The sequence below is a fragment of the Herpailurus yagouaroundi genome, unplaced genomic scaffold (assembly GCF_014898765.1).
Source record: "Herpailurus yagouaroundi ecotype Mexico unplaced genomic scaffold, PumYag 141, whole genome shotgun sequence".
Lineage (NCBI taxonomy): Eukaryota > Metazoa > Chordata > Mammalia > Carnivora > Felidae > Herpailurus > Herpailurus yagouaroundi.
Window position 1 is genome coordinate 68,682,024 of NW_024412396.1, and position 26,619 is coordinate 68,708,642.

Genomic DNA, 26,619 nt, shown 5'->3' on the forward strand with positions numbered 1-26,619 from the left:
TGTGTTTTTAACATGAGGCGATTGCTTGGGTGGATCCTCCTGTTAAAGGAAAGGAGCGCAGGTGGATTCCAAAGTAACAACACTGGAAAGAGCTACTTGGTATTTTATCTAATACAAGCTCTTTTCTTATTCATGAAGAATTCTTTAAAAATGTTTTAACTGAAAAATAACATGCACACAATAAGAAATCTAGACAACATAAGAGGATAAAAGGATGAAACTAAACCTCCTATCACAAAGGTAACTTTTGCTACTAATTGATTATATACTGTACCAGTGATATGCTATATATACACATGGTACTTTGTTGCACAACTCCCTGGGGGTGCTAATCATATTTATTCAAGCATATGTAGCATACGTTTTTCACTTAACTGTATTTTGGAGACTGTTCCATAGTGATGTATATGGGTTTATCTCTTTTTTTTAAATTGCATATGACTTCATTCTATGGATATGCTGTCATTACATCCCTTCTGGTAAGTTCCCTTCTGATGTAAATTAGGCATGTCTCTAGTCTTTTGTTATTGTATTTTGTGGCAGTGAATATCCATGTACAAGTTAACCTTAAAACAAGTTATTCTACTAGCAAAAATGGATTCATTCAGGAATTACGGCATTGTAATTTGGGACAAGCGAACTGTGGCAAAACCAGAGGCTAGTCCAACAAACAAAGGAGAGGAACGTTATTTTACGAAGAAAGAGGAAGTTGGGAGAGATTGTTTGAGAAAGTCCGTTGGAGAGAAGCAAGAGTTGAGGGTGATGAGGTTCCTCACCGGCTGAGCTGCAGGGGTGATCTATTTCTTGTGGGAGATGCAGTGTATTTCTTTCCCTCTTGGGGCCTGTAATTGATGATCCTTTTCTGTTGGCCCTTCTTCTGCCGGGTCTGTCATTGACACCTGTTCCTGTGATTGATGTTGGGTGGTATGGCTGCTCCTTCTGTCCCCCTACTCCACTTTCGTGAGGTTTTCTCTCGGTTGATTGTCACCTACATTTGACAGGATGTGAGTATACCTGTAGGACAAATTGCTAGAAGTGGACTTACTCAGCCATAGGGCGTGTGCCTTTACAATTTTGGTAGCTAATGCTAAGCTGATGGGCCTTTTTTTTTCCGTATTCTTACCAACCCAGTGCATTTTCTAACTCTTTGAGTTTGGATGATCTGATAGCTTAAAAATGCGATTTTCATTATACATAAAGTGTCACTGTAATTTTACTTTGTATTTTGTTGATAAATGAAGCTGGGCCTATATGCTGTGATCTGCAGGATGTAGTGTCAGTGAAAGAAATCATGGCGAAGAACAGGGTATATAATCTTTTACCTATTAACCTCAGAAGCCAGTGATGTAGATAAATGTATTTTATTTGTTTACAAGAGAAAAAAGGAGGGGAAAACTAAAAACTAACAAAAGCAACCACACAGAGGGAAAGGCGTGGAAGGGGCAGAGATGGAAGGTAGACTTCTGAGCACGCCCCGTGTGGTTTGGTTTTGGGGTGCGGATGTTTTACAAAACCGTGAACACTCAGAAGAGAAGAAGTGTGTGTCAGTTAAACACTCAGGTTAGTGTCTGGAACTAAGAATTTTAACACACGAGAATAGAGACAAACAAAGTCAAAGAAGTTAAGCAAAAAACCATGTAATTCCCAAATTTGGACAGGAAATATCAGTATAAACCTGTGATGCGTTTTCTCTCTCAAAAGAATTCTAGCTGTGTTCACTCAGAGGACCTGGAAATAATGACAACCAGGGGCCAGTCAATATTCTAGAGCTCAGATTTTGGTTCCTGATCCATTCCCACTAAAAGGAGACAGGCTCTCTGCAGAAGTGATTGATTTTAGGTTCGGGGCAAGAAGATGTGCATGAGGACCCCGGAGCATCTTGTGTTAGAAAGCAGGGAAAATATCCCAGACTGTTGGGGTTGTTTCAGAAGGGCACACAACTCGAAGCGCTTCCAGGGTTTAGCACGGGGTTTAGCACAGGCCCCGGCTTCCGAAGCTGGCCTGACGTTCACGGGCCATGTTGTTCTCCGGTTAAACGTGAGCAGTTTTACAGAATACCTCAGACGGGGTTTCATGCAGGTTATGATAAAACGGAACCAAGCACAAAGCCAAGGTCTCTGTGCCATCCACAAAATACTAACCAGAAGGAGTGATGGCCGCTTATTCACCAGTTACAGCCTCATCTTCATTCTAAGTCTCCCCTCCCTGAGATAAGATTTGTTGAAATACCCATGCATAGAATGACATCCAGTTTAGGGAAACTCCTGCTTCCTGAGACCCTCCCCCAAATTACCCAATCAAAGCCGAAATCCCATAGTAGATTGTTCTTAACATTCTTAGAGACACCCTAGTGCTCCTTGTGGAATGTGCTCTCCTGGCTGCTTTAACTGTAGATGTGTTTCTGGGCTTCTTTCACTGAGGGGCACTGACACCAGATGGTAGAACAATTTGTGCAACAACAGTAACAAAAAATACAGGAAACACATTCAGTGATACTAAAGGGCCCCAATCAGCAAAATTCACAAAATGGGAAATTTTACAAGACAAACGACTAGGGAAGTAAAAGAGAGAGGTGGCATTTGTCCTTTAAAAGATTCAAAGACACACCAGCCAGAGGCAGCAGCTAAAAAATCAGCTGTAAGGTGATATTTCTTTTTCTTTTTTTTTTTTTTAATGTTTGTTTATTTTGAGAGAGAGTGTGAGCAGGGGAGGGGCAGAGAGAGAGAGGGAAAGAGAGACTCCCAAGCAGGCTCCGTGCTGTCAGGCTGTCAGGCCTGTCCGTGATGTGAGGCTCGAACTCACAAACCCCAAGATCGTGGCCTGAGCAGAAACCGAGTCAGGCGCTTAACTGACTGAGCCACCCAGGCACCCCATAAGGAGATATTTCTCAAGACAATCGGGGAGTTTTGAACAGTTCTTACTAGAAGATATTAAGGGATGGTTATTAATTTTGTTAGATGTGATGATGGTATTTAAGTGACTGTATTTTTAAAAGTACCTGTTAGAAAAATTTGCACATGAAATGATCTGATGTGTGGGGTTTGCTTTAAAACCGTCTAGAGGGGCGAGTGGATGGGGGATACAGAAGAAGCAGGTTGGCTGTGTGTTGATAATTGTTGAACAGAGTGACATGGACGTGGGAGTTCATTATACCACTTTTCTACTTTGTACATATCTGGAAATTTCCCTAATATAAGAAGAGTGTTTCTGAAAGCCTTTTGTCTTTCTTTTCTGTGGATTTCTGTCTCCAGAAATTCGCAATGTGTCCATTTTTCTGTTGGGCTTTCGTGGTTTTTTTTTTTTTTTTTTCTTAGAAAGGAATCTTTAAATACTAAGAAAATTAGCCTCTTGTCATGTTTTGTAGATGGTTTTCATTTGTCTTTTGGGTTTGTTTATGTTCTCTTTAACCTGTGGAGAGTTTTAAATTTTGTCAAATGTATCAGTTTTCCTTATGGCTTGACTTTTCTTTTGTTGTCTAGGAAAACCTGGTCTCCGAGCTTTAAAAAGAATTTTTCTCTTATGTTTCCATGAAGAATTTTTTTAATGACTGTAGTACACTTCTGCTATACTTCGGTTATCCTAAATTCCTTTCGGTGTATTTAGAGATTTTTCTCCCCTTGAGCCCTGTCGCAAGAATACATAAGGAAGAATGTTGTTCAGTTGCTAGCCTGTGTAGATTTAAACCTGAACACGCAGGCAATTAACTGTAAACAAAGCCTGGTAGTTAATTTTGCCCCCCAGTAGAATTATTGGGAAATCTATCCAAAATTGCCAAAATATGCTAAATGTTGTATAAACATATTAACAGTATAGTTCAACATTCCCAATTTTAGAACAGTTTTAGTGTGTTCCTTTTGGCTCCTTTCGGAGGGTGACCTCCCTTTGAAGTTAGCATCTCCAGGCTTTTCCCCTCTTAGATGCTGTACCTGCAGAGCAGGAAGTTTCCAGTGTGTGCTGTCTGTAGGACGAATGAATGTTACTGTAATGTCTTCACGGTTGGTTCCTGGAGACCTGTTAGGACTCCAGGGATGGATCTTCTAACCATAACAACTAAAGTCAGAAAGAGAGGTGCCCCGCGAGACCTCACAGGATCTTTCCTCTTTGTGGGGAAGTGGTTGCGGTGAGGCGTCCTGGTTTTATGTTTGAGATCGGACCATACTGTGTATTCTCAGTTGAAACATTAATTCCGCAGTCAGTGCTTCTCCTTTAGAACTTTTAGAAATCCTTTGAAGGAAATAAAAATCGAGGAAGTGCACTTGATACTGTATTTTAAACACTTTATTCACTCTACCAAAAAATGTCACAGTGGAACATTAATCAGTTTCCCAGTAAAAGTAAAAAACATTCTGACCTGGAAGAAATTGTTTTCTTCTCTGAAGATACCCACTTTCTTTTTCAGACTTGGAAGCGTGAGTCTTCACCTAGTTCTTTCCAGCGTAGGTGTGAAAACCTGACTAGCGTGACAATTGCTTCCAGAGATTGTGTCGCAGCTGAGTTTAGCTTAATGTTCTTCAGGAACAATCCTGTGATTTTATAGGGTCATTATCTCTGGGAGTTTACTTCGTATATGCTCATGGATTGTTGTGCTATCCTTGACTTGTTTTGTCGATGTCACTACAGATACCATACAGGTGTGAATGTTTTCCCTACTTTTATTCATATGCCTGGTTCTCAGAGTGAGACCAGGGGACTAATTGATTGGGTGTCCCTAATAGGAACTCACAGTTAAGCTTCCTGTGTCACAGGTTTTTACATTAAATGGTATTGGTAGTAAGTATATTTTTATTCTGCGGATATCCTTACAGTTCAGTCTAACAATAGCATTTGCGGGGACGGAAGAAGTACGTATATGAAGACCCTTGGTATTATCGGGAAGAGGCTCTATAAATTCAACATGCTGTATTTTATTTTTCAGATGATCTCTTAGCAGTAATCAAATGCATTAATCAACTTGTGATTAGCTGGCTCATTTGTAAGAGAATTGTCTTTAAATATATTGCTTTCAGATTGTTCCTGATGTAATTTAGCAAAAGAGGTGATGAAGTTCTTTGTTGACCGATTATCTCTTGTTTGATTTTATTCTTTGACTTACTGTAGTTTGGCAGGAAGCCATTTACACCAAAACATGTAATTACTTTTTAATCCCAAATAAGTTTGAAATGTAAATGAGAGATTTTCATCTGGGATACAATGGGATGAGAAAAGGATGTTTTTTCGGGAGGGGGACTCTTCTTGAATCATTCATTCACTAATTCATATTAAAATTTTTTAAATGTTTATTTATTTTTGAAAGAGAGAGAGAGAGAGAGAGAGACAGAGTGTGAGCGGGGGAGGGGTACAGGGAGCAGGAGACAGAATCCGAAGCAGGCTCCAGGCTCTGAGCTGTCAGCACAGAGCCTGACGTGGGGCTTGAACCCACAAACCGTGAGATCATGACCTGAGCCGAAGTCGGACGCTCAACCGACTGAGCCACCCAGGCGCCCCTCACTAGTTTATATTTTTACCCAACTTCTGAAATGAATGAGCGGGAGCTTTTATTGAAATCCTCTAATACAATAGAGTTGTATGTAACAGAGCCAGTCCGTTGGAAATGAATGACTTAGTGAAGAAGGGGAGGTTGTGCCAGCACATCTGGATCGGTGGTCCAGTCTGGGCATCCTCTGCTCTGTGCGACCTTTCTACGTGCAGACGCCGGGGCTCTTGTGGAGGAGGGCCTTTCTGGTTTCAGAGTTCCGCTGGTAATAACCACGTGTAGCCAGGACTGAGAACGACCGCCTCTGACGATGGGTGCTTACGCAGTTGAGTTTGTAATTTCGCTCTGAACTGCAGTGCTCCTCGAAGAGAAGAGAGAACAGGAATTTCAGGAATTTCAGACTCTTAAATGTCTTTAAAACTACCTCCGGAAGAGGCGCTTTTTCCTTACCCAGCTACTGAGTTTGATTCTGTAGATGTCTACAACTGCTCACTGTCTGTAATAAATAGTTTTATCAGGGGATTCAGAAACAGCCTTTACCTGGAGGATTTTTTATTGATCCTCGTTTGAAGCTGATGATATAAAAATCCTGAGTGTCCGATGGTGCTTCTCTGTGAAGCGAAGTGCAGCCGCTTGAGGCCCGAGGTTGCCATTTAATCCATGTGCATTTCCAGCCCCGAGCACTGTTGCTGGCACAAGTCTTGGAGGTGTTTTATAAATGCCTGTGGAATAAAGGAGCTCAAATATTTAATATTCTGGTGAACTAAATTGTTGTAAAGATAGAGTTTAGAAAAATCTAGAGTAAGAGATGATTAGCATGTTTCCTAGACCATCTGTCACTCATATCGATTGTTTCTGCTTGGCACTGAAGACTTGTTTTGGGGGGGGTGGGGGGGGAGGGTGGCTTGTGTAAAGTTGAAAAAAATCTAAAAAGGATCCTAGGTCATTCTGCACCCCTGTGTTTGGTGGCTGAAAGTCAGTGTGGGGTTTAACAGCTCGACATTCGTATTATTGAGTAAGGAGTAATGCAGTCATCGGTTCTTCCCATAACACCATTGCAATACGCAGTAGTTCTGCCTCCCCCCCTGCAGTCTGTCTCATGCATTAACCAGAGTGATCCTTTGAAGACGTAAGTCAGAGCATGCCACTTCTCTGCGCGGAACCTTCCCAGAATTTCCCATCTCACTGAGAGTTAAAGTAGGTGTCCTGACAGTGGCCTGTGTGTTGGGTGCGATCACCACCCCAGGCCCTTTCACGTCTCTGACATCAGCTAGTGCTCTCCCCCAGCTGATTCTTCTCCAGCTGCCCCCACCTCCTCGCTGCTCTGAGAGCAAGCTGGACATATTCTTGGCCCTAGGGCCTTTGCACTTGCTGCCCCCTCAGGGTGGGGTGCTCTTCCTCGAGATGACCGCGTGGCCAGCCGCCCTCCCTGTAGGGCAGGTTCAGCTCTAGACCTCTGCAACCAAGTGAATATTACGATAAAGGAAGTCAAGCGAATGTTTTGGTTTCCTAGTGCAAATATAAAAGTTATGTTTACGCTCTTCTGTAGTCTGTTCAACGTGCAATATAGCGTCACATCTGAGAGAACAGTCTGTATACCTTAGTTAAAAAATTTTTTATTGCTAAAAACGCTAACAATCGTCTGAGCTTTCAGTGAGTCGTAACCACTGATCACAGATAACCATAATAGATCTAATAATGATGGAAAAAGCTTGAAACAGTGTGAAAATCTCCAAAAACTATAGAGACACAAAGTGAGCAAATGCCGTTGGAAAAATGGCACCGGCAGATTTGTGCTGCAGAAACTTGCCACAAACCTTGAGTTTGGTAAAACAACACAGTATCTGTGAAGCGCAGTAAAGCAACGCACAATAGAAGGAGATGGGCCTGTAATTAGCATCTATAAGAGGACCTTTGCAATAATCCCACTTGTAATGCTTTTCCAGTTGTGTGTGTGTGTGTGTGTGTGTGTGTGTGTGTCCATAATCACCAAGAGTATGTTAGTATTATACTGTCTGTTTTACCTGTTGGGTCCATACACTCTCTTCATTCTTTTTTTAATCGTGTGTGTGTGTGGGGGGGAGTAACAACATAAAATGACAAAATATACCACCCCAGCCATTTTTTAGTATACAGTTCATTAGCCCTAGGTATTTGCGTTGTGGTGTAACCAGTCTCCAGAACTCTTTTTATCTTGCAGGTTTGAAACTATACCCGTTAGACAGCAGCTCCCCTCTCCTCCTCCCCTCAGCCCTGGCAACCATTCTGTTTTCTGTTTCTGTGAATTTGACTGCTGTAGATACCTCATGTAGCAGATACATATTTGTGGATACATACAACATTTGTCTTTCTGTGACTAGCTTGTTTCACTCAGCATGTCTTCAAGATTCATCCATACTGTAGCATGTCAGAATTCTCTTTCTCTTTTTTTTTTATAAATTAAAAATGTTTGTTTATTTTTAAGAGAGAGAGATAGAGAGACAGCAGGGGAGGGTCAGAGACAGAGAGGGAGACAGAGAATCCCAAGCAGGCTCCGCAGCTGTCAGCGCAGAGCCCGACGTGGGGCTCGAACTCACAAACCTCGAGACTGTGACCTGAGCCAAAACCAAGAGTCAGACGCTTAGCCGGCGGAGCCCCCCAGCGTCCCAGAGTTTCCTCTCCTTGTAAGGCTGAGTCCTACTGCATTGTCTCTACACGCCACCTCTTGTTCATCCACTCCTCTGCCCAGGGGCCCTTGGGTTGCTTCCGCCTCTTGACTGTTGTCCACAGTGTTGCCGTGAACCTGGCGTGCGACTGTCTGTCTGAGACTGCACACTCTTCTCTTGAGATCCGTAGGCCGACGTGAAAAGCGTAGCAATCAGTTCTGGTTTTTTGTACGCCTCCAACTTAATTTCAGAGCTCTTAATTTTATTTCTAAGATCTTAATTTTATTTAGCAGCATGTTTTTATTTTATGTAATTTACTCGCACTTTGTAAAATTTGTATTTTGGCGTAAGCTGGGGAAGCGTAGGCGGGCCCCTTTTTTAACATGGTTCACTCCTGGAAAACTGTACGTCAAAAAGCAGAACAGACTCCTTGAGAAAACAAGCCGTGACTCCTCACGGTTACACTTCCCAAATTATCTAGAGAGCGAACGGCCTAAACTGTGGCAGGAACATCAGGATGGTGTTGCATTGCGGCAGCAAAGGAAGAGAATGTTTCCAGAAGGAAGGAATGAATACCAGTGTCGCGCTCTCCCGAGCAGGCCGATGAGAGGGTGCGCGTCATCTGGACTCAGTGCCCTTAGCAAGAGTGGTGGGAGGTGGCTCCTGAAGGTGGCGTGTGGACGGGGCGGGAAGCAGGTGTGGCGCCAGCGAGGAGAAAGGAGAGGTCAGTACGCGCGCATGGTCACTGAGACATATTGAGACATTTGCGTGAAAGGAAGAAGAAAGTTAGATTAATGGTGGAAGGGGACTAATTCATAGTGAAAGTCCTAAGAAGGCTGGAGGGGATGGGCCCCAGGCCGGGCCGAGGGACCCACTGTTGGGTAGGGGAGGAGAGCTTCCCTGACTTGTGATAGGAGGGATGGAGGGATGGGAAGGCTGGATGGATGCAGAGGTGGGCGTGACGTCCCTGCGGGCGGTTCCTAGGTTTGGGTCTTAGAAGGATAAGAGCATTCCCACTGGAAGCTTCAGTTTCCTCTCTGGACTAGGGGCGGAGGTCATCTGTGGAGACGTACGCGTTAAGGGGAATTACGGTTCCCGGGAGTATAAACAGGTTCGACCTTGTCATTGTGGAGACGGGGAAGGGACTCGAGTTGCCGGGCTTTTAGAAGGAGGGCAGTGTCCACTGCATCTGAGTGATGTGTATTAAGACAAAGTTAGACATCAGATACTCGAGGGGGGAAGAAACCCTTTTTGATGTTTATAGGTACACATTCCTTGAATTCCTACCTAAGTGGTATGTTGTAAGACAGTTCTTGCACCCAGGGAGCTTATCAACGTACGGAACATTTATTACATAAAATAAGAGGTGAGGACAGTCCTGAAACCTCAGAGACCAGACCTGACTGAAGAAGAGAGAGATCTTTGGGTTCGAGAAAGATTTCAGTGCTTGTCCACGGGGGAGGGCTTGAAAAAGCTGTACATGGCAAAGAGCGGAGATAAGAATCCTCAGGTACCATGTTAATGGGATGGTGGACAGTCCAGTTTGCTCAGAATTCACTGTGAGTCACTGTGCCTCCATGCCGTTTAAAAACACACCAGGGAAGGGGCGCCTGGGTGGCTCAGTCGGTTGAGCGTCCGACTCTGGCTCAGGTCCTGATCTCGCAGTCTGTGAGTTCGAGTCCTGCATCGGGCTCTGTGCTGACAGCTGGGAGCCTGGAGCCTGCTTCGGATTCTGTGTCTTCCTCTCTCTGCCCCGTCCCCGCTCATGCTCTCTCTCTGTCTCTCAAAAATGAATAAACGTTAAAAAAAAAATGTTTTTTAAACATACCAGAGAAGCGCAGGATTTAAAGACAATTTCCTAAAAATATGTGACCCCCCCCCAGAGGAACTTACATGCCTAATGTCTATTTTAGGGAAAATTTATGACTAGCCGTCCAGTATATAACAGGGTTTATTACTGCACTGTAATTTCCCAGTTTGGGTATGATGAATTTGTAGAGCTCATTAAGTATAAGTGGTGTCTCTCGATCCATTCAAGCTTTTTTCTGTCTTCAGCAGGAGACTGGAAAAAAACGATTCCAAATTTGAATCCAGGACTTGCAAAGTATCAGTGGTCTAAATACAGTACAATATTGTGATAAATATAGCTGTTGAAATTAAAAAAATCTCTTCGCAAAACTTTGTTTTAATATTCACAGCAGAACTTTTTTGGGAATGTTATCTGAGAAACAGGACCATTTTCTTATCAGAGCTGACTATTAATTAGGGTATTGTTTCAGATATAAAAGTTGATCTGCCACTGAAATTCTATTTGAATATGTATAGTTCCAAGCTTGCTTTGTGTATTTAATAACTTTAGTACCATAATTACTCTGTTTACAATTAAATTTTGGTGAATATGCTAATACGGACTGTGGCAGTGAGTGATTTCAGCAAAGGGCAGTGCTGATTTGCATCTTGATGTGCTTTTCCACTCGCATCTGTATCGCATTTACTATCACTGGGGAAAGAGATGTTCAGATTATGTAACGGGTTATATGACGGCAAAGTTTTCCTTTTCTTTGCCTCTTCCCCATAAGCTACCATAGTAGTGGATTCGCCGTGCTCCTGGTGGGCAGAAGCGACGTAGGAAGGTTTAATTTGGTGGAAGTTCGCGCCTTCCAGTGTATTCTTTAATAGAAACCTGATGTAGGTATTGGTTTCGTTATTGGAAGAAACCTATAATGTATTAAAGCGATTGTTGAACTGAAATTAGTGTTTTAAGTTCTTTAGGAAAAGTCACTGAGTTACCGAGGCAAATGTTTATGGGTGTAACACTTCGTTTTTGAGCAGGGGCTTCTGGTTTTCAATAGTTCTCCTCTCTTCTTTTGAGAAATCACTTAAAAAGGAACAAGGAGATTGACCAACGCCCATCTCCTACTGTCCGAAACCAGGAGACTTCTGTAACCCTGACCCAGAAAGTAAGGGGGGCGGCCAGATGCCGTCAAGATCAAACGGCTGTGCTGGGACGTGGAAAGGGGACACTCCGGGAGCCGAGACACAGATCTTAGACCACACCGGCAGAGTAGTGTTCTCCAGAGTGGGGGCCACAGCCGGTAAGCCGTTGTTTGGGGGAACAGGAATGGGTGACGACAGCAACTTCGTGTGGAACAGAAGAACAACTTCATGTGAACTTCTGTTGTCCTTCGTTGACCCCGGCTGTGTGGTGGGTTTACGTTCCTCGAACCCTGCGGATCTCCGTAATGTGCATGAGGGACCGAGGAGAAGAAGCTGGATAACCATTTGGAAGCTTCCAGAATTCTTAACCTCTGATTGTATCTTATACCAGTGTAAGTGTAGACAAAGCAAAGTTGTATCAGCAAATGACGAAGCCGTAAAATAACTAAAAGAAGGCCTGGGAGATGTTTGACAAGAGTCACTGGAAGGGGTCTTTCCAAGGGTTCCATCAAGTCCAAAAGCTAAAAATACACAATATCAAAGGGCAGATGGGGAAGATTATTTGCAGTTTCAAGAGTTTATTTCTCTACTAGAGAATGTATAACAAGTGCCTGTAAATAAAAAAGCAAAAGGCAACTGATAGCTCACAGGAAACCAGGTGCAGATTTGACTTAGGAGTGCATGGGTGTGTGTGTGTGTCTGACGGGACAAGCTCATAGAGTGTGAAGAGATTGTCAGTTTCAGTCTCTTGGTGATTGTTAACTACAGGAACAGTAATTTTTTTAGTGCTTAAAAACAAAATAGTTCACAATACGGAAGACCTTATTAAGCAGACAGATACAGACTCCATGAATTCTAAGGTACTGTTAGAACCACCCCCGACGTCATAAATTAGAACCCCCGGCCCCATCCTCACCACAACTTTCTTATGCTTCCAAAAGTAACTTCTGTCTTTTGTGGTGATCATTTCCTTTTCTTTATAGTTTTATCACGCACATGTGCATCCCTAAACACTGCAGTTTAGATTGGCCTGATTTTGTTTTGTTTCAGGTACTATGTTGTTTTACGTCTCTTTGCATCCGGTTCTCCTCTCCCCCGTCTCTCCTTTTTCTACCCTTACCAGTTGCAGAAATGGGATTATATGGACCTTAGGGTTTCCCACCCTTGGGATTTTGCTGATTGCAATCCTGTGCTATAGCTTATCATGTTCTTCTGTTCTTTTCATATCCTGTGAATTCGTAGGCTTGATCAGATTCAGGGTCTATTTTTTCTTTTTCTTTTTTGGCAAGATTACTTCATGGGTATGAGCATGTTCTTTTATCAGGAGGAGTATAATATGTCTGGACATCTCTCATATTTTGATGTTAGTAGCTATCAGGGCTCAGTGTCTGGATCCATTAATTCATTAGGAGGTGGAAAGGGTGCTAACCTAAAACCATTCTTATTCATTTATTAGCTGAAAATTTTCCATAAGGAGAAATTTCTCTTCATTTAATATTTGGTTACCCTGTGGTACAATTCATGTAAGTAAGAAAAGATAAATACTTGATTCTTTTCATTCATTCATTCCTTTCTTTCTTTTTTTTTTTAAAAAAATTTTTGGAACCACCTTTCAAAATTATGTGGTTTCCTATTATTCTCTAGAGGTGACCACTTAGGTTTTCTTACTATTATAAACTCTTGGATTTACCCATTTTATTTGTTTTAATCCATAGCGGTTATTATCTTTATTGACTCAAACTGGCCCATCTTTAGTCAGTGGGAGCATCTCAGTTGGCTCCTTAGACATATCTGACATAACCCCAGTCATCTTTGAGAGATTCCTTGACACCTACAAATGACAAGGTGTCCCAAGTGCGCCTTGTACACTTGTAGCTTCAGACCCGGAACCAGCCATTTCCTCAAGGGACCTGGTTTCTTTTAGATGGAACAGTATTTCAAGAATACAATTTATGCACTAGAGATAATCACTACTACTGGTTTGGTTATTTTTTTCGAAGCTTTTTTTGCGAATAAGGCTAGCAAACACAAAAGGGTGTGTGTGTGTGTGTGTGTGTGTGTGTGTGTGTGTGTGTGTTTGCAGAAGATAAAATAACTTCTGAATTACAAATATTTCCCAGTAAAGCATTTTAAGCCTTACCTCTTCGTTCATCTGCATCCCCTTTCTTTCAATTTGAATCTTGATTTTTAAGGATACAAGGGGATGACCATTAAAATATCACGTAATTACTCATTTACATTATGCCACAGCTGTATACAGTAACCTTAGTTAACAAAACCAAGTAGCACTTGCATAATGGTTTCTGGAAAGTTGTTTTCTTATTTGCATATGTTCTCCCATTTTTTTTTTTTTTTTTTTTACAGTTGTGCCCTACCTACTTTGTCAGGACACGTGCCCATTATATACTCTGTGCTGTCCTGATTGCCCTTGGTGACTCGGTTCTACAAATAAATATACGTAAATACATAAATAAATACCCACTTCCCGCTCGCCATGTTTCTTCATGCATTTTGGATATCTAAGGCTTGTTCTGCCGTGGGTTCTGACTCCCTTTTTCCATGTGGAGAACACTTTGGTCTTTGTACTTGAAATTTAACTGAGCATAAAATCTTCCGTTTGTGTTGTCTTTGTCTTAAGTTTGTTACTTTCTCTTTTTTCCCTGGCACAAGTGTTGCTGTCAAAGTGAGGACAGCCTGATTTATTTTCCTTACAAAAGATCTGTTTTCGGCCTGGATGCTCAAGGAGTATTTGCTCTCACCACGGAGTTTGGTAATTTTTTACTAGGCTGTGTCTGGGCGTGGGTCATGCTGAGCTGATTTCTCCTGTGGACCATGTGTGCTGAAACCTTTTTTTTTTTTTTTTTTTTAAATTCAAATTTTTTTTTTTTTAAGTTCAGCGAACTCTTCTTAAGTGTCTTTAGTATTCTATTCCTTTGCTTTGATTCTCTTTGTGGTATGTTCGTTGTCTTTTTCTGTGTTCTGAATTTATGATTTTCTCCTGAAATGTTTCTCTTTTTCACGCTTTTTTATTTTTTTTTATTTTTTATTTTTTTTAAAGTTCATTTTGAGAGAGAGAGAGAGAGAGAGAGAGAGAGAGAGACAGCAAGCGAGCACACGTGCACGTGGGGAGGGGTAGAAAGTCAGGGAGGGAGTCCCAAGCAGGTCCCACGCTCAGTGTGGATCCTGACACCGGGCTGGATCCCACGGCCACGAGATGACGTCCTGAGCAGGTGTCAGGAGTTGGGGACTTAACCGGCTGAACCACCCAGGTGCCCCCACCCTTTGCGATTTTTAAAGTTTGTTCCTTTTCACTGGCCTATTTCTGTTAAGTCACTGTGTTTAAATTGCATTCAGTTTGATGTTCCTTCTAGTTTAGTTTTCATTTTGGAAATGATGGTGACTTTTTAGTTTCCTTCTATCTCTTGGTTTCTGAGTTTTTCTAGTTCTGATCTTAGTCTTTATATATATATAAATGTTTAAGCTTCTTTTGAAATATTGGTTCGTAGCTCTCAAGTTTTTGGCAGGCACGCTTTCTGTATTTTTCTGAAGGGATTTTTTTTTTTTTTTTTAATTTTTGAGTTTGCATGGGACTGGGCCTTGATCCTCTTTTTGGTTGCTGAGTTTCATAAGCAATTTTTCTTTTATGTGCAATTAGTTCTAGATGGTGTAAATCGGGTCGACTTCCTGTTATCCTTTACAGCCTCCTTTTCTTTTTTGTTTTTCATTTTGTTTCGGTTTTTTTTTTTTTGGTGTCACGTTCCAAACCATGGAGGCGAACTTACACATCTACTTTGATTTGAACCTTCTTTCCTCTTTCTCTGTATTATCTTCGTGATGCTCAGTTTGGATTCCATTGCTACCAGTTTTTCCTCCACCTGAGGGAGAGTTCTGGCTGGTTGGTCCTTCGAGCCTTGGAGGCCAGCCCGCCCCAGCCCTCCCGGGGAGCCCCCCACCGCTCGCCCGCAGCTGGAGTGTGCACAGCCCTTCCCGGCCGTGGCTGCTGTTCCCGCGTTGTCTCCGTGCTTCTGAGAAGTACCTGCTGGTAACCTGGGGATTCTCAGATTCGTCAGACACACCGCCGCACTTCTGCCGCTTCCCTGCCCGCTGCTGGTGGCACGTGGGCCATCCCGCTGTCTGCGGCCTCTTCACCCACTCCCATTCGGGGTTTGTGGAGGTGGGGGATGTTGTCACCAGCTCTTGTTGGAGATGCTGTCCCTGGGGTTTGAGGCTTGCTCTCCAGTTGTCCTGGTTGGGTTTTCTGGGGAAATTTCGGGAGATGAGACCGGTGAGCTGGCGGTCCCACCCCCTTCAGTAGCAGTGAACCTTTGGACGTGGCGGTTTGTACAGACGTCAAGAGGCCGGCCGTGACGGCCTCCGCTCTGTGCGACGGCTTTTCGGGAGGGAGGAAAAGTCAGTCTAGACTGTGCTAGTGATCACATTTAGGCTGTGGGAATAAAACTGAGAGTAAAAGCTAACCACATACTTTGGAGGAAAAACGCTTTTTGTTGACCACCGTTTCTGTTGAGTAGAAGGTGAGCTAGAATATTTCATTTGAAATATGGTCACTTTTGGAAAGGAATTCCAGCAAGACACAAAAGATAGTCTAGTTACTGTCTTGAGTTCCAGAAAGAGGAAAAGATTTTTTTTTTTAACTCATTTTCAACTGTCTTGACTCCTCTAAGGACATCGTCAAATAGGAGATTATGCTGATGATTTGATACAGTTGGGTAAATTTAGAAGGCATCCCTCGTAGTGTTTGCTAGAACTGTCTGTCGTGGTTGTTCCTTGTACTCAGCTACAACCATAGTTGTAAAAGTCACCTTGTGTATTGAGTCTGGCTGTCAGGGTTTACACTGAAACTCATTCAGGGAGATTTTACAATGATTAAAAATATGCATCAAGAGAACTGCTTGAGAGGAAGACGTAATTGCCACCTTCATTTATTCTGAAGATATTTTGTTAACTTAGAGAAGATTCAGACGATGAAGAAGGGTTGGTGTTCTATAGGAAGAATTTAAAAAATCCCCCATAAGTTCATAAAGAGTATTTGCATCTATGGAGTTTATGCCTGTGGAGGGATAGTGGGTGGATATTTGCTAAAATATCCCCGTCTGATGTCGTGTGTATGGATTGGGACTGCCTGGGCTCCAGACCGAGCCACCTTTTGCGAATTGTCCTGTCTTAACAGACTTCGTTCACGTGAACAGCCGTTTCAGGTGCTGCGGACCACCCCATAAACTCTTACTGCCCTCTTTGTGGTCTCTGATGGTTTCAAGGAACTATAGCCTCCTAAAGAGTATTCGTTTTACGTCTTTTTCAGTTCGTACTTGTAGAGCTGAGAATTTGGCCCCCCGCCCCCCGCCCCTTCCCCACCTGGGTTCTTTCTCTCAGTGAGGTAAGCTGCATGTGAGGGCACTTAAAGCCCAGAGAGAGGTGACTTGGTCACGGTCACCCATCCCGCTGGTGTCATAGCTACACTGGAATCTGGGCCTTTTGATCCCAGCCCTGGGCCGTTTTCACAGTAACACACCGCTTTCCCTGAGTGTTACGTTCAGCGTGTCCGTGAGTGAGAAGGGTGAATCGAGGGTCACCACCAGAAGGGACAGTGGTGACAAGGGAAGCTTGCAATGCTGGCTGTCACCAAACAGCCCCAGTCCCCTTGTCACTCCTTCACTGCTGGTTTTGTACTTGGGGGCCGTGCTGCTGAGGCTTTGGGGCCCCGTCGGTCCTCAGGGCAGATTTCTGCTGCTCTCCCGCTTCCTAGGTCTCCAGCCTTGGATGCGCTGCCACACTTGGCCGAGCTTTCGTTTCCTCGTCTGTGAAATGGGGACTGGAATGTAAGGCTCACAGCGTTGTGAGTGAGGCTGGCTGGGGGCCCACGTGTAAAGCGTCGCCTGTCGTGTCGTAAATGCGCTTCCTCATTTGAAAAGCACCTGTGGAGCCCAGAGCTTTCCTTCGTGGAAAATGTTTCAGCACTTCTAGGATTATAACTCTGAACGTCGCTTTCTTTTATATTATAGTGAAGATGCCTCGAGTAAAAGTGGCTCAGGCTGGAAGACAGGGCCCCACAAAGAGACAACTTGCCGAACACTTTGCAGCTGGGGAGATCATCACTGACATGACCAAGAAGGAGTGGAAACTAGGATCCCCCATTGGCCAGGGCGGCTTCGGTTGTATATATCTTGGTGAGTGTACGACTGCTGCTGAATGTTTATTTTTGAGAGACGGAGTGCAAGTGGGGGGGGGGGCGAGGAGAGAGGGGCAGAGAGAGAGGGACCGAGGATGTGAAGCCGGCTCTGCGCTGACAGCCGCGGGCCCGACGTGGGGCTCGAACTCACGAACCACAAGGTCATGGCCTGAGCCGAAGTCGGACGCTCAGCCGACCGAGCCCTCCCAGGCACCCCGGTGTAGGACTACTTCTAATTGCCTGTCCAAAGATTTACATGCTTTCTTATTGAAGGAGTTTCTAAGTTAGGAGCTTTTCACAGGTTGTTCCTAACGATTTCTAGATTCAACTTAAGACGGTATGGTTAGGCAACTGCATCTCTGACACAGGAGTGGAAAGGAAAGTTGATTTAATCACAGTAGAAAAAGAGGGTAGCGTATCTGTAATATTGTGCTTTAGCTTTTTAAGATATTTTCTATAGTCTCAATCTCTTCCGATACCCGGAGAAAGCCCTGGCCACCTTCCTTCCTGTACCTCCATTCAGTTAGGATCGATTCCCTTTATTTTGGCTTAATTTGGAGATTTTTAGATCTTTAACAGGTGTGGATTTGGTTTTTCTTTCTATGCAACTCTAGTAGGCATCCTAATGGAATTGGGAGAATGTGTTATTAATGAGCAAACTTACTCTGAAATTTGGGGAGACCCATGTGGAACCCTGAGATTCTACAGGTGAACTAAATTGTTGATATAAAAAAATATTTTACCTGATTGCTTCTAGAGCTGACTGCTTCACCTAGAATATTAGTGGTGATACAGTTAGAGTTCATGTTTCTTTTGGTACTTCTTTCTAACTTTTCCGTGATATGTTCTCACTCCACCTCTACTCTCCATTTAGTTAACTATTTACTTAATTATATAGTTTCTGCCACGAGGTTTATAACATTTTATTTTCAGTAGCGGAACCCTTTTTTCTTTCAAGCAGCATCTTACTCAAGATACTAATATTAGATACTAGGTTCGTGTTAGTCATGGCAACTTGTTGGCACTGAGATTCTCAGGTCCCACCCCTGGCCTAGGAATCTGAATCAGACACTGTAGGGAGAGGGCCCAGCGGTGCGACCGAACAAGTGCCCCGGGGGATTCAGATGCATGCTGACATTTTTTTTTTTTTTTAATTTTTTTTCAAAGTTTATTTATTTTTGGGACAGAGAGAGACAGAGCATGAACGGGGGAGGGGCAGAGAGAGAGGGAGACACAGAATCGGAAACAGGCTCTAGGCTCTGAGCCATCAGCCCAGAGCCCGACGTGGGGCTCGAACTCACGGAGTGCGAGATCGTGACCTGGCTGAAGTCGGACGCTTAACCGACTGCGCCACCCAGGCGCCCCTGCATGCTGACATTTGAGAGCCCCTTGGCAGGGATCAAGAGCTCTTACTCAGGAGGGTCCGACTCTGACTCCTTCAGGACCAGTGGGGGTGTCGGGTTAGCTGCCGCCTCTTAGAGGTGTGTTCGTGACACAGCTTGAAACCCAGTGCTCTGCTGTGCGCGTAAATACGATTCCTCTAGGTCAGCGGCGCCTCAGACAGGTGCCGATTCTTTCGTTTTGTTCAGAGCTAGAGCCCGTCCCGGTAAACTAGGCTGTCTGTTCAGGTGAGAACCCTCATAAACCGTGCAAGGTTAGTAGCCATGCTGGCCGGGTATGTAGGTTTTGACCTTGTGGTTTAGAGGTGGCGCATGGTACGAGCCGTCTATACCGCAGACCGCGGGCACCCAGGACAGCTCACGTGAGGAGTGGCAGCTGGAAGCAAGGAGGCTCTTCGTTCTGCCTTAGTTAACTTGCTTTGTAACCTTTGGCACATTTGCAGCTTGGGTTGCATTTGTGCTGTTTTATTTGTATTTGTATTTATCGTTGGAAAGTGCCATCTCATAGTGAGTAGTTTTAATAGCCAGTGATTTCTGCAATAAAACTGTGCTTTTGTAAAGCTGAGCTGATCAATGTGGATTTGCTTTAATATCGCTGCCTCCAGTTTCTCTCTCTGGGCCCACTGATACACAGAAGCAGCCGTGTTCAGGATCCGCAGCAATTTCTGCTAATGAATTCAAAAGATTGCTTTTGGATTTTCTTGGGTATTTTCTGTGGCATTTGCTCGTGTCTGCCTTTCCTTCTCACAGAGATGGTTTCCGTTGTGTTTCATGGTGACGCTTCCCTCGTGGTGTCCTTGCTGCCTCTTCGGAGGTGCTTGGTCGTTCTTGGAAGACTTCTGTGCTCCCCAGCTTTCCTTTCTTGGCTCACTTGCCATTCTGTGTGTTCTCTCTGAGTGATCTCTTCCATTTCACGGCTGCCGTTACTGTCTTTTCACTGTCAATCTCCACATCTTTTGTCTGGAGCCTAGGACTCGATCCCCCAAGTGCAGGCCCACAGCCGGTGGCCTTCAGGGCTCTCTCCTTGGACGTCGCACAGGCTCTCTCGTGACTAGGAGAGGATCAGCTCATGCCAGGCACTGGGAAGGCCTTCTCGAGTGTTCCTTCACCACTGTCCCTGGTACTTCATCTAGTCCTGTTGCTTTACCTGTGGGGCTTTCTCTCCATGTTTGCCGACCCTGCCTTAGTGCAGGTCATTTTCAGGTCTTGTTTGGATTCTTGCCACGGCAGTGACTTTTCTCTGTTCAGTCTTGCCCCCTGCATCCCATTGTTCACATCGTGGCTTGAACGATGTAAACTAGTTAAATTCTGTAATGGCTCCCCCTGGCCCTGGGGACAAAGTGCCAGATTTTTGAGAATGGCATACAAGATCCTTCCTATAGTCTGGTCCCTGTGTAACGTTTATCTTCGTCCCTTTTATTTTCTCAGAATCTGTGCCTTGGCCATCATGCTGCCCTTTGCCCCTTGATCTCTGTACGTGATGCTTCTTTTTCTTCATTTTTCCAAAGCTGGGTTTAGAGCAGGTACCGTCTGTGTATATTTGCTTTGCATTAACCTTTTTTCTTTTTCCATTTTAATTTTTTGTTTTTGAGAGAGAGAGCCGGGAGGGGCAGAGAGAGAGGGAGACAGAGAATCCCAAGCAGGCTCTGCACTATCAGCACGGAGCCCGACGTGGGGTTTGAACCACGAACTGTGAGATCGTGACCTGAGCTGAAATCAAGAGTCGGATGCTTCACTGACAGAGCCACCCAGGCGCCCCAACCCTTTCTTACTGCTTTCCATGCTGTGTTGAAACCATTTTTCTTTCTCGGCAATGGGAGATCTCTTCTTACCGTACTCTTTGTGCGTGGCATATTTTGTAGCACGTGATGTTCACATGAGGTGTTGAGCTGCCTTTTCCCCCTTTCCTCACTTGAACTGTGCAGTATGACTGGGATACTATCCTTATTTTAATATTTTGTATACTGCATGTTTATTTAAGAAAAAAACAACAACCTGATTTCTATCACTAACTCAGTGTCTGAGTGATGTATCTTGGAGCTCCCACTTTCCGTCCGCCCACGTTAGCCGTTCTTGTGACTCAGTATTCCTTCTTCAGTGTGAAGCACCTTAGCTGCAGCTTCTTCAAAATACTGCCGTTTCCCAGCTGATTGGCAGTTTCTTGATTTCCTTTTCCTTCCCTCCTTCATCTCATCACCTTCTAACGTGAGAATGCCTTAGGGCTCAGTCCTGGGGTCTCCTCCTCTTTCTGTCCTCACTCATTCCCTAGGGGTCTTCTGGGCTCCTGGTTTTAAGTGAGTGGTATTTCCATGTTGACGACTCTCAAATTCATTTCTCGAACTTGGACCTTTCTTGTGAACTCAAGACTTGTAGATCAACTGCCTGTTTAACAATTGAACTTGGATGTCTCGTGAGCATCTGAGACTTCAGGCAGCCTGGAGCACCAGCTCTTCCTGTGGTTTTCTCTGTCTTAGTAAGGAGCAACTTCATCTTTGCAGTTACTCAGGCTCAAAACTTGGAGGCCTCCTTACCTTCTTTCCCGCCCGTGTCCTCTCTATCCAGTTCACCAACAGATCCGGTCGGCTCTTCTCTGAAAACGCCCACGGTCAGACCACTTCGCGGCACTTGGTCGGCTGCCACCCTGGCTCAGGCCTCTGCCGTCTCTCGCCTGGAGCGTCGTAACAGCCCGGCCGACGTCCCTGCCTCTGCCCTTGCCCTGTGCACGCCGTTGTCCGCCAGGCAGCCTGAAGAATTCTTAAGGGATCAAAGTCTGATCTTGCCATCCTCTTCCCGGCACCTTCCAGCGGCTCTCCAGCTCAATCGCAGTGACAGCTTTATGTCACCTGTCATGCTGGTGTTTGTTCCCTGCTGCGTTTCTGATCGGTCCCCTGTTCCTTTCTACCTCACTTAATTTTTTCCAGCTACTTTGGCCTCCTTGCTTTCCTCAGACTCGTCGGAGACTTTCCACGTCAGGGCCTTTGTGCTGGTTTGCCTGGAATGTTCTTCCCCAGATATTTGCGTGGCTTATTCCCTCACTGCCTCAGACCACTGCTCAGTGACACCCTGTCAGGGAGGTTTCTCCCGGTACCTTGCAACATTTGTCTGCCTTCCGTTCCTGCCTCATTTTCCCTCTGTAGCACTTACACCATCAAGCGTACTTGGTATTTTAATAGTTGTTGGTGTCCTACCGCTGAAATGTCAGCTTCACAAGAGGAGCGATTACTTCCTTCTGTTCATTACCGAATCGCTTTCCTAGACACTGGCATATAGGAGGTCCTTGGTAGAAATATCTGTTTAATGAATGTGGGCAGCCTAACACTCCTGATGCAGTATTCCAGGGCACCTGTGCTGCTCTATTTGCAGGAAATGAAATGGCAGCCACATTAAGATTATTACGGATGGCAGCTCAGAGTTCTAGTGCCAACATCCTGGCTGTTGGTTTAGAGGAGTTTTGTTTTGTTTTGTTTTTCCCCCCAAACTAGTGGTTTTTGGAATTTTAGCTCCTCTCTTTTCTTCCTTTTTTTTTTCTTTTTTAATGCCCCTTCTTAAAAGGATTCCCTGGTTTGTATATTTAAGAAATTTTATCAGTTACCGTCCTCTTGGGAATTCACAGCCTACATTAGCATATCAAAGGCCATGAGTACGTTCGAATTAAAGAAATCTTTAACTCAGAGTTTTCCATACTTAATTGATGATCATTTTGAAGATACCAGCAATTATAAGAGGCATTTCAATTTCAGACATGTTAACTCATGAAAAAAAAGTCTTCAAATTGATGAGATATACTGTAATGATAATCCTGAGACACATATTTGGGAACTGAAATGTATTCTGTCAAGGAGTTTTAGATATCCAGACCTAAATATTAACAAAGGGTTAGTTAACAGGCTAATTAAAATGATGCTACTTCTTGTTCTGATATTACATATGTCACTTTTTCAAACAGCTGATCTGAATTCTTCGAAATCTGTGGGCAGTGATGCACCCTGTGTTGTAAAAGTGGTAAGAAAAGATTTTAGCTGCTTTTCTTCTTTGTTGAATGGGTATAGTATTTACTTTGTAAAACATCCTTTTTGATAACTAGAATTAATTGAACCGTAAGGTACTGTATTTTTAACAGTGCTTAATAAATATTTAATAAGACACAAAAGTAGCTTTATAATTTGCAATAATTTGCATTCAAACGTCTGTTTCCTCTCTTTGGAATTAGAGTGATACTGGTATTTGGTGGAAAATGAATGGAAGCATGGAGGTATACAGACATGGAATAAAAATACGCAGCTCATTCTGTTTATTTCAGCTATGTTTGCAATAGTTGAGATGCTTTATTTATATCATATAAGACTGTACTAGTTTAATGAAATTTTACTGTATTTTATCTTGCATTTGCTTGTCAGCTTCCACTTGGTCAGTTTTTGCTTTTCCCAGGTTTCTCCCCTTCCCCTTCCATTTTTGTAAATTATATTATTTATATAATTGTGATCACTTGGGACTTTGTTTTTGCCAAACTGGTGTTGAAATTAGTTTGTAACGAGGAGAGGTTGACGGCATCTTATCTGGTATAAGCATACTTTGCGTGGCCAGGTCCACTTATGTATTGGTGCGCTAAAGAGCATTTTAGCTACTGTTTGTTATTAGGAATATATTATGCATCTTTCTGCGTAAAAGTTACAGTTGTAACTCCTCTTAGAGTTTTTTAATCCGTGTGAAGAACATGTCTTTGTTAAATAATGGAAGAGATAACAGGGTCTGTTATTTAGGCAAATCACCCACATAAGTTCCCCACCCCTACTTTTTTTCTAGAGGCTATAGAACTCAGAATTATCCTGAAGATTTGTGTTTGGTGTGTTTTATTTTACTTTCTTTTCAGTGAAGAGTAGATTTGATCTCTTGTGAATTAACTCTTTTGGACCTGAATTGTTTTAGTGATTGTTTTTAACACTTTTTTATTCAGGCGTAGTTTTACAAGGAAAGCCATAGATACTAAATAATTTGAATACTTTTGACAAGTGCATATACCTGTGTAACTCTCACCCCTCTCAAAATAATACAATATTTCCATCACCCCAAAAAGATTTCTCGTGTCCTTTTCTGGTCAAACCCCTACTTCCTGTACCCTTTGAGGTAACCACTTATCTGAGATTTTGGTTGTGTGTGTGGGGGTTTTTTTTTTTTTTTTTTACTTTTTTTACTTTTGCTGTGGATAAGTTATTGTCTGAAAGGTCACAGAAATGATACTGTACTCTATATACTGTTTTGTTTCTGACTTATTATGCTCAGCATAATGTTTAATATTGCTTATTCATGTTGTTGGTAGTTCCTTGTTCAGTCTTACTGCTCAGAATATTATATTATGTGGACATATTACAGCTTTTTTTTTTCCTTTCCATTTCCTATTGATAGACATTTGGATTGTTTCCAGTTTTAGGCCATTATGAATAAAGCTTCTCTGAAGATTTTTGTACAAGGTTTTTTATTTCTCTTGGATAAATACCTAGAAGGAGAATCGCTGGTTTACAGGGAAGGTGCATATTCACATTTATAAGACGGATTTTCCAAAGTGGTTCTGCCATCTGACACGTCCACCAGCCACGAGTGAGAGTTCCGGTCGCTCCCACGTCCTCCTCCGTGTGTGTGCTTGTTGGGTCGGTGGGTTTGCAGCCGTGATACGTGTCTTCGAGTTTTACTAGGTGGCAGATTTTGATCACTTTTTCTAAGTAATTGTGTTTCCTGGGCATTCGGAGTGCCTCTTCGGTCTTTCTTTTTTTTTTTTTTTTTTTTTTTAATATCTAGGTTGTTTTGCGTTTTGTGATTGAGCAGTAAGAGAGTTGTTCTGGGCACAAGTCTCCTTCCAGATGTATGTGTTGTAAATATTTTCTCCCGGGTTGTAGTTTGCCTGTTTATTTTGTGAATGCTTTCTCTGCATCGGCTGAGATGGATCCCAGGCTTTTTCTCCCTCGTTCTGTTAATGTGGCAGTGATAGCGATTGGTCGTTTGAGCGTAGGACTATTATTCTTAACATACACTCCACTTAGTTATGACATGTCACGCTTTTTACATAATGCTGGAATCGATTTGCTGATATTTTGTGAAGGGTTTTTATGTCTGTGTTCATGAGGGATGTTGGTCTTTAATTTTGTTCTAATATTTCTAGATTTTAAAAACGTCCAATCTCCTGGTTTGGTTTTGGCGGTGGGGTCATCGGCCTCCTGGCCCCTCAGAACCCCGAGTTGCCCCCTTTTTACTCTGGTGCCTCCGTGAGGAAAGCTGGGGCTGCCTGGGGCTCGTTCTGTTTGTTTCCCATCTTTTAGAGGTACTACCCGTTCTGCCTAATGTCTGAAAATAGTAACTCCCTCTTCTGTCCAGTGTGTTAGTGATACTTGTTGACCGGGGGCAGCTAACTGGGTCCCGGTTACTCGGTCCTGCCCGGAGTGCAGGTAAGGTCGACAGCTTCAAGTGTGTGTCCTGCCATTTCCCTTTTCTGCAAGCCCTTTCATTTTGGATTTTTCTCCTGCTTTCGTGCATTCACGTTCCTTTTGAAATACTCAGTGTGCTGGGGCGCCTGGGTGGCGCAGTCGGTTAAGCGTCCGACTTCAGCCAGGTCACGATCTCGCGGTCCGTGAGTTCGAGCCCCGCGTCGGGCTCTGGGCTGATGGCTCAGAGCCTGGAGCCTGTTTCCGATTCTGTGTCTCCCTCTCTCTCTCTGCCCCTCCCCTGTTCATGCTCTGTCTCTCTCTGTCCCAAAAATAAATAAAAACGTTGAAAAAAAAAATGAAATAGTGTGCTGCTGTAGCAGAGGAGCGAACGTTCTTATTTTTAAATCGGGTTGTTTGTGTGGAGGCGCAGAATATTATCTGCATTTGTCTCCGACACGACAGGTTAAAATTAAAATCTGTGGGGAAGACTAGTTTCTTCTTAGGATCTTTACAGAGTTAACATTGTGCGAAGGGGGCAAGTCCACTTAGGACTTCTCCTGATCTTGAGGTTCCAACGCCGTGGTTCCCTGTGACCACTCTGCCATGGGCCAACGTGCACACAGTGCTCCCCACCTCGTGGAGGGCGGCTGCCGGGGCCGCGTCCTGGGGGTGGGATGGGTGTGTAGACAGGTCTCTCTTCCGTGTAGCCCGACAGCCCTTAGGCTGCGGTTTATTTTAGAATTAGGCTGTTCTGCTTTCTTACGGGCAATTCCAAGCACTTTTAGTTGGTATTCAGTGTAACTTCACTTTCACCACGTGTTTTACTCACAGAGTTATGGCAAAAATGGGTAGGAGCAACATTTCCTAGCTGCTTAATAAGGTGGTAAATTGCTCTTTATTTCTAAGTTTAAAGCCTTTTGTTATCAAACCTAGTTCAGCGTTCTGCATCTCCTATCTCCTAATTTAGTTCTGTTCCCATTAGCCCGTATTACTCCTTCTCTTTGTAATTAGGACAGTGATAAATATTCAGCTGATTTCTCTTTTGCATGTAATATCTCTGTAACATGTTCGGTGTGGTAGTTTGGCTGTGATCCTGGAAGAACGCCACAAACAAAACGGTATTAGTGACTTCCCCTTTCCTCTCTCAGGGAGAGAGAGGGCTTGCTGGTTTCCTCCTGGATACTCATCTTCTCTGCGCTCCTTCAAACTCTAGAGGCACTCATTCTGTTTCCCTGTAGTTTGCGGTTTCATAAGCTCACATCCTTCTCATGCCGCCAGTTGGTTTTCACTTTTGTAGGTTTCTCTCTCTGGCTGGATTTTAAGTTGTCTGATGATAAGGACCTCGTTGCAAACTTGTTTTCTTGGTGTTGTTTTTAAATGCCCGTTTTATTCTTTTGAAAACTTTGTAGCTGTAACTTCCCACCACCTTTTAATTTCTAGATGCCACCCGTCCCTCGTCTGTTTCTTTCTGAGCAGGCCTCTTCACGATTTGCCTTCGCCTGGCGACGTGCTGGGCCGTAGCTCTGTCCACTACTGTTCTGCAACTCTTTTGTTCTCAGAG

General features: G+C 43.7%; 1 protein-coding gene across 5 annotated transcripts in view; it reads left to right on the plus strand.

Annotated features, from left to right (window-relative positions):
* VRK1 (VRK serine/threonine kinase 1) overlaps positions 1–26,619 on the plus strand; it is a 78,358-nt gene that overhangs the window by 17,273 nt on the left and 34,466 nt on the right. For 4 of the 5 annotated variants that reach the window (XM_040478192.1, XM_040478194.1, XM_040478193.1 and 1 more), the window contains exons 2-3: positions 17,076–17,240; positions 22,589–22,644. In XM_040478192.1, coding sequence (XP_040334126.1) covers positions 17,081–17,240; positions 22,589–22,644 — 216 coding nt within the window. In that variant the 5' untranslated portion in view covers positions 17,076–17,080. The remainder of the gene's footprint in view (positions 1–17,075; positions 17,241–22,588; positions 22,645–26,619) is intronic. The other variant, XM_040478196.1, reaches the window with a different exon arrangement.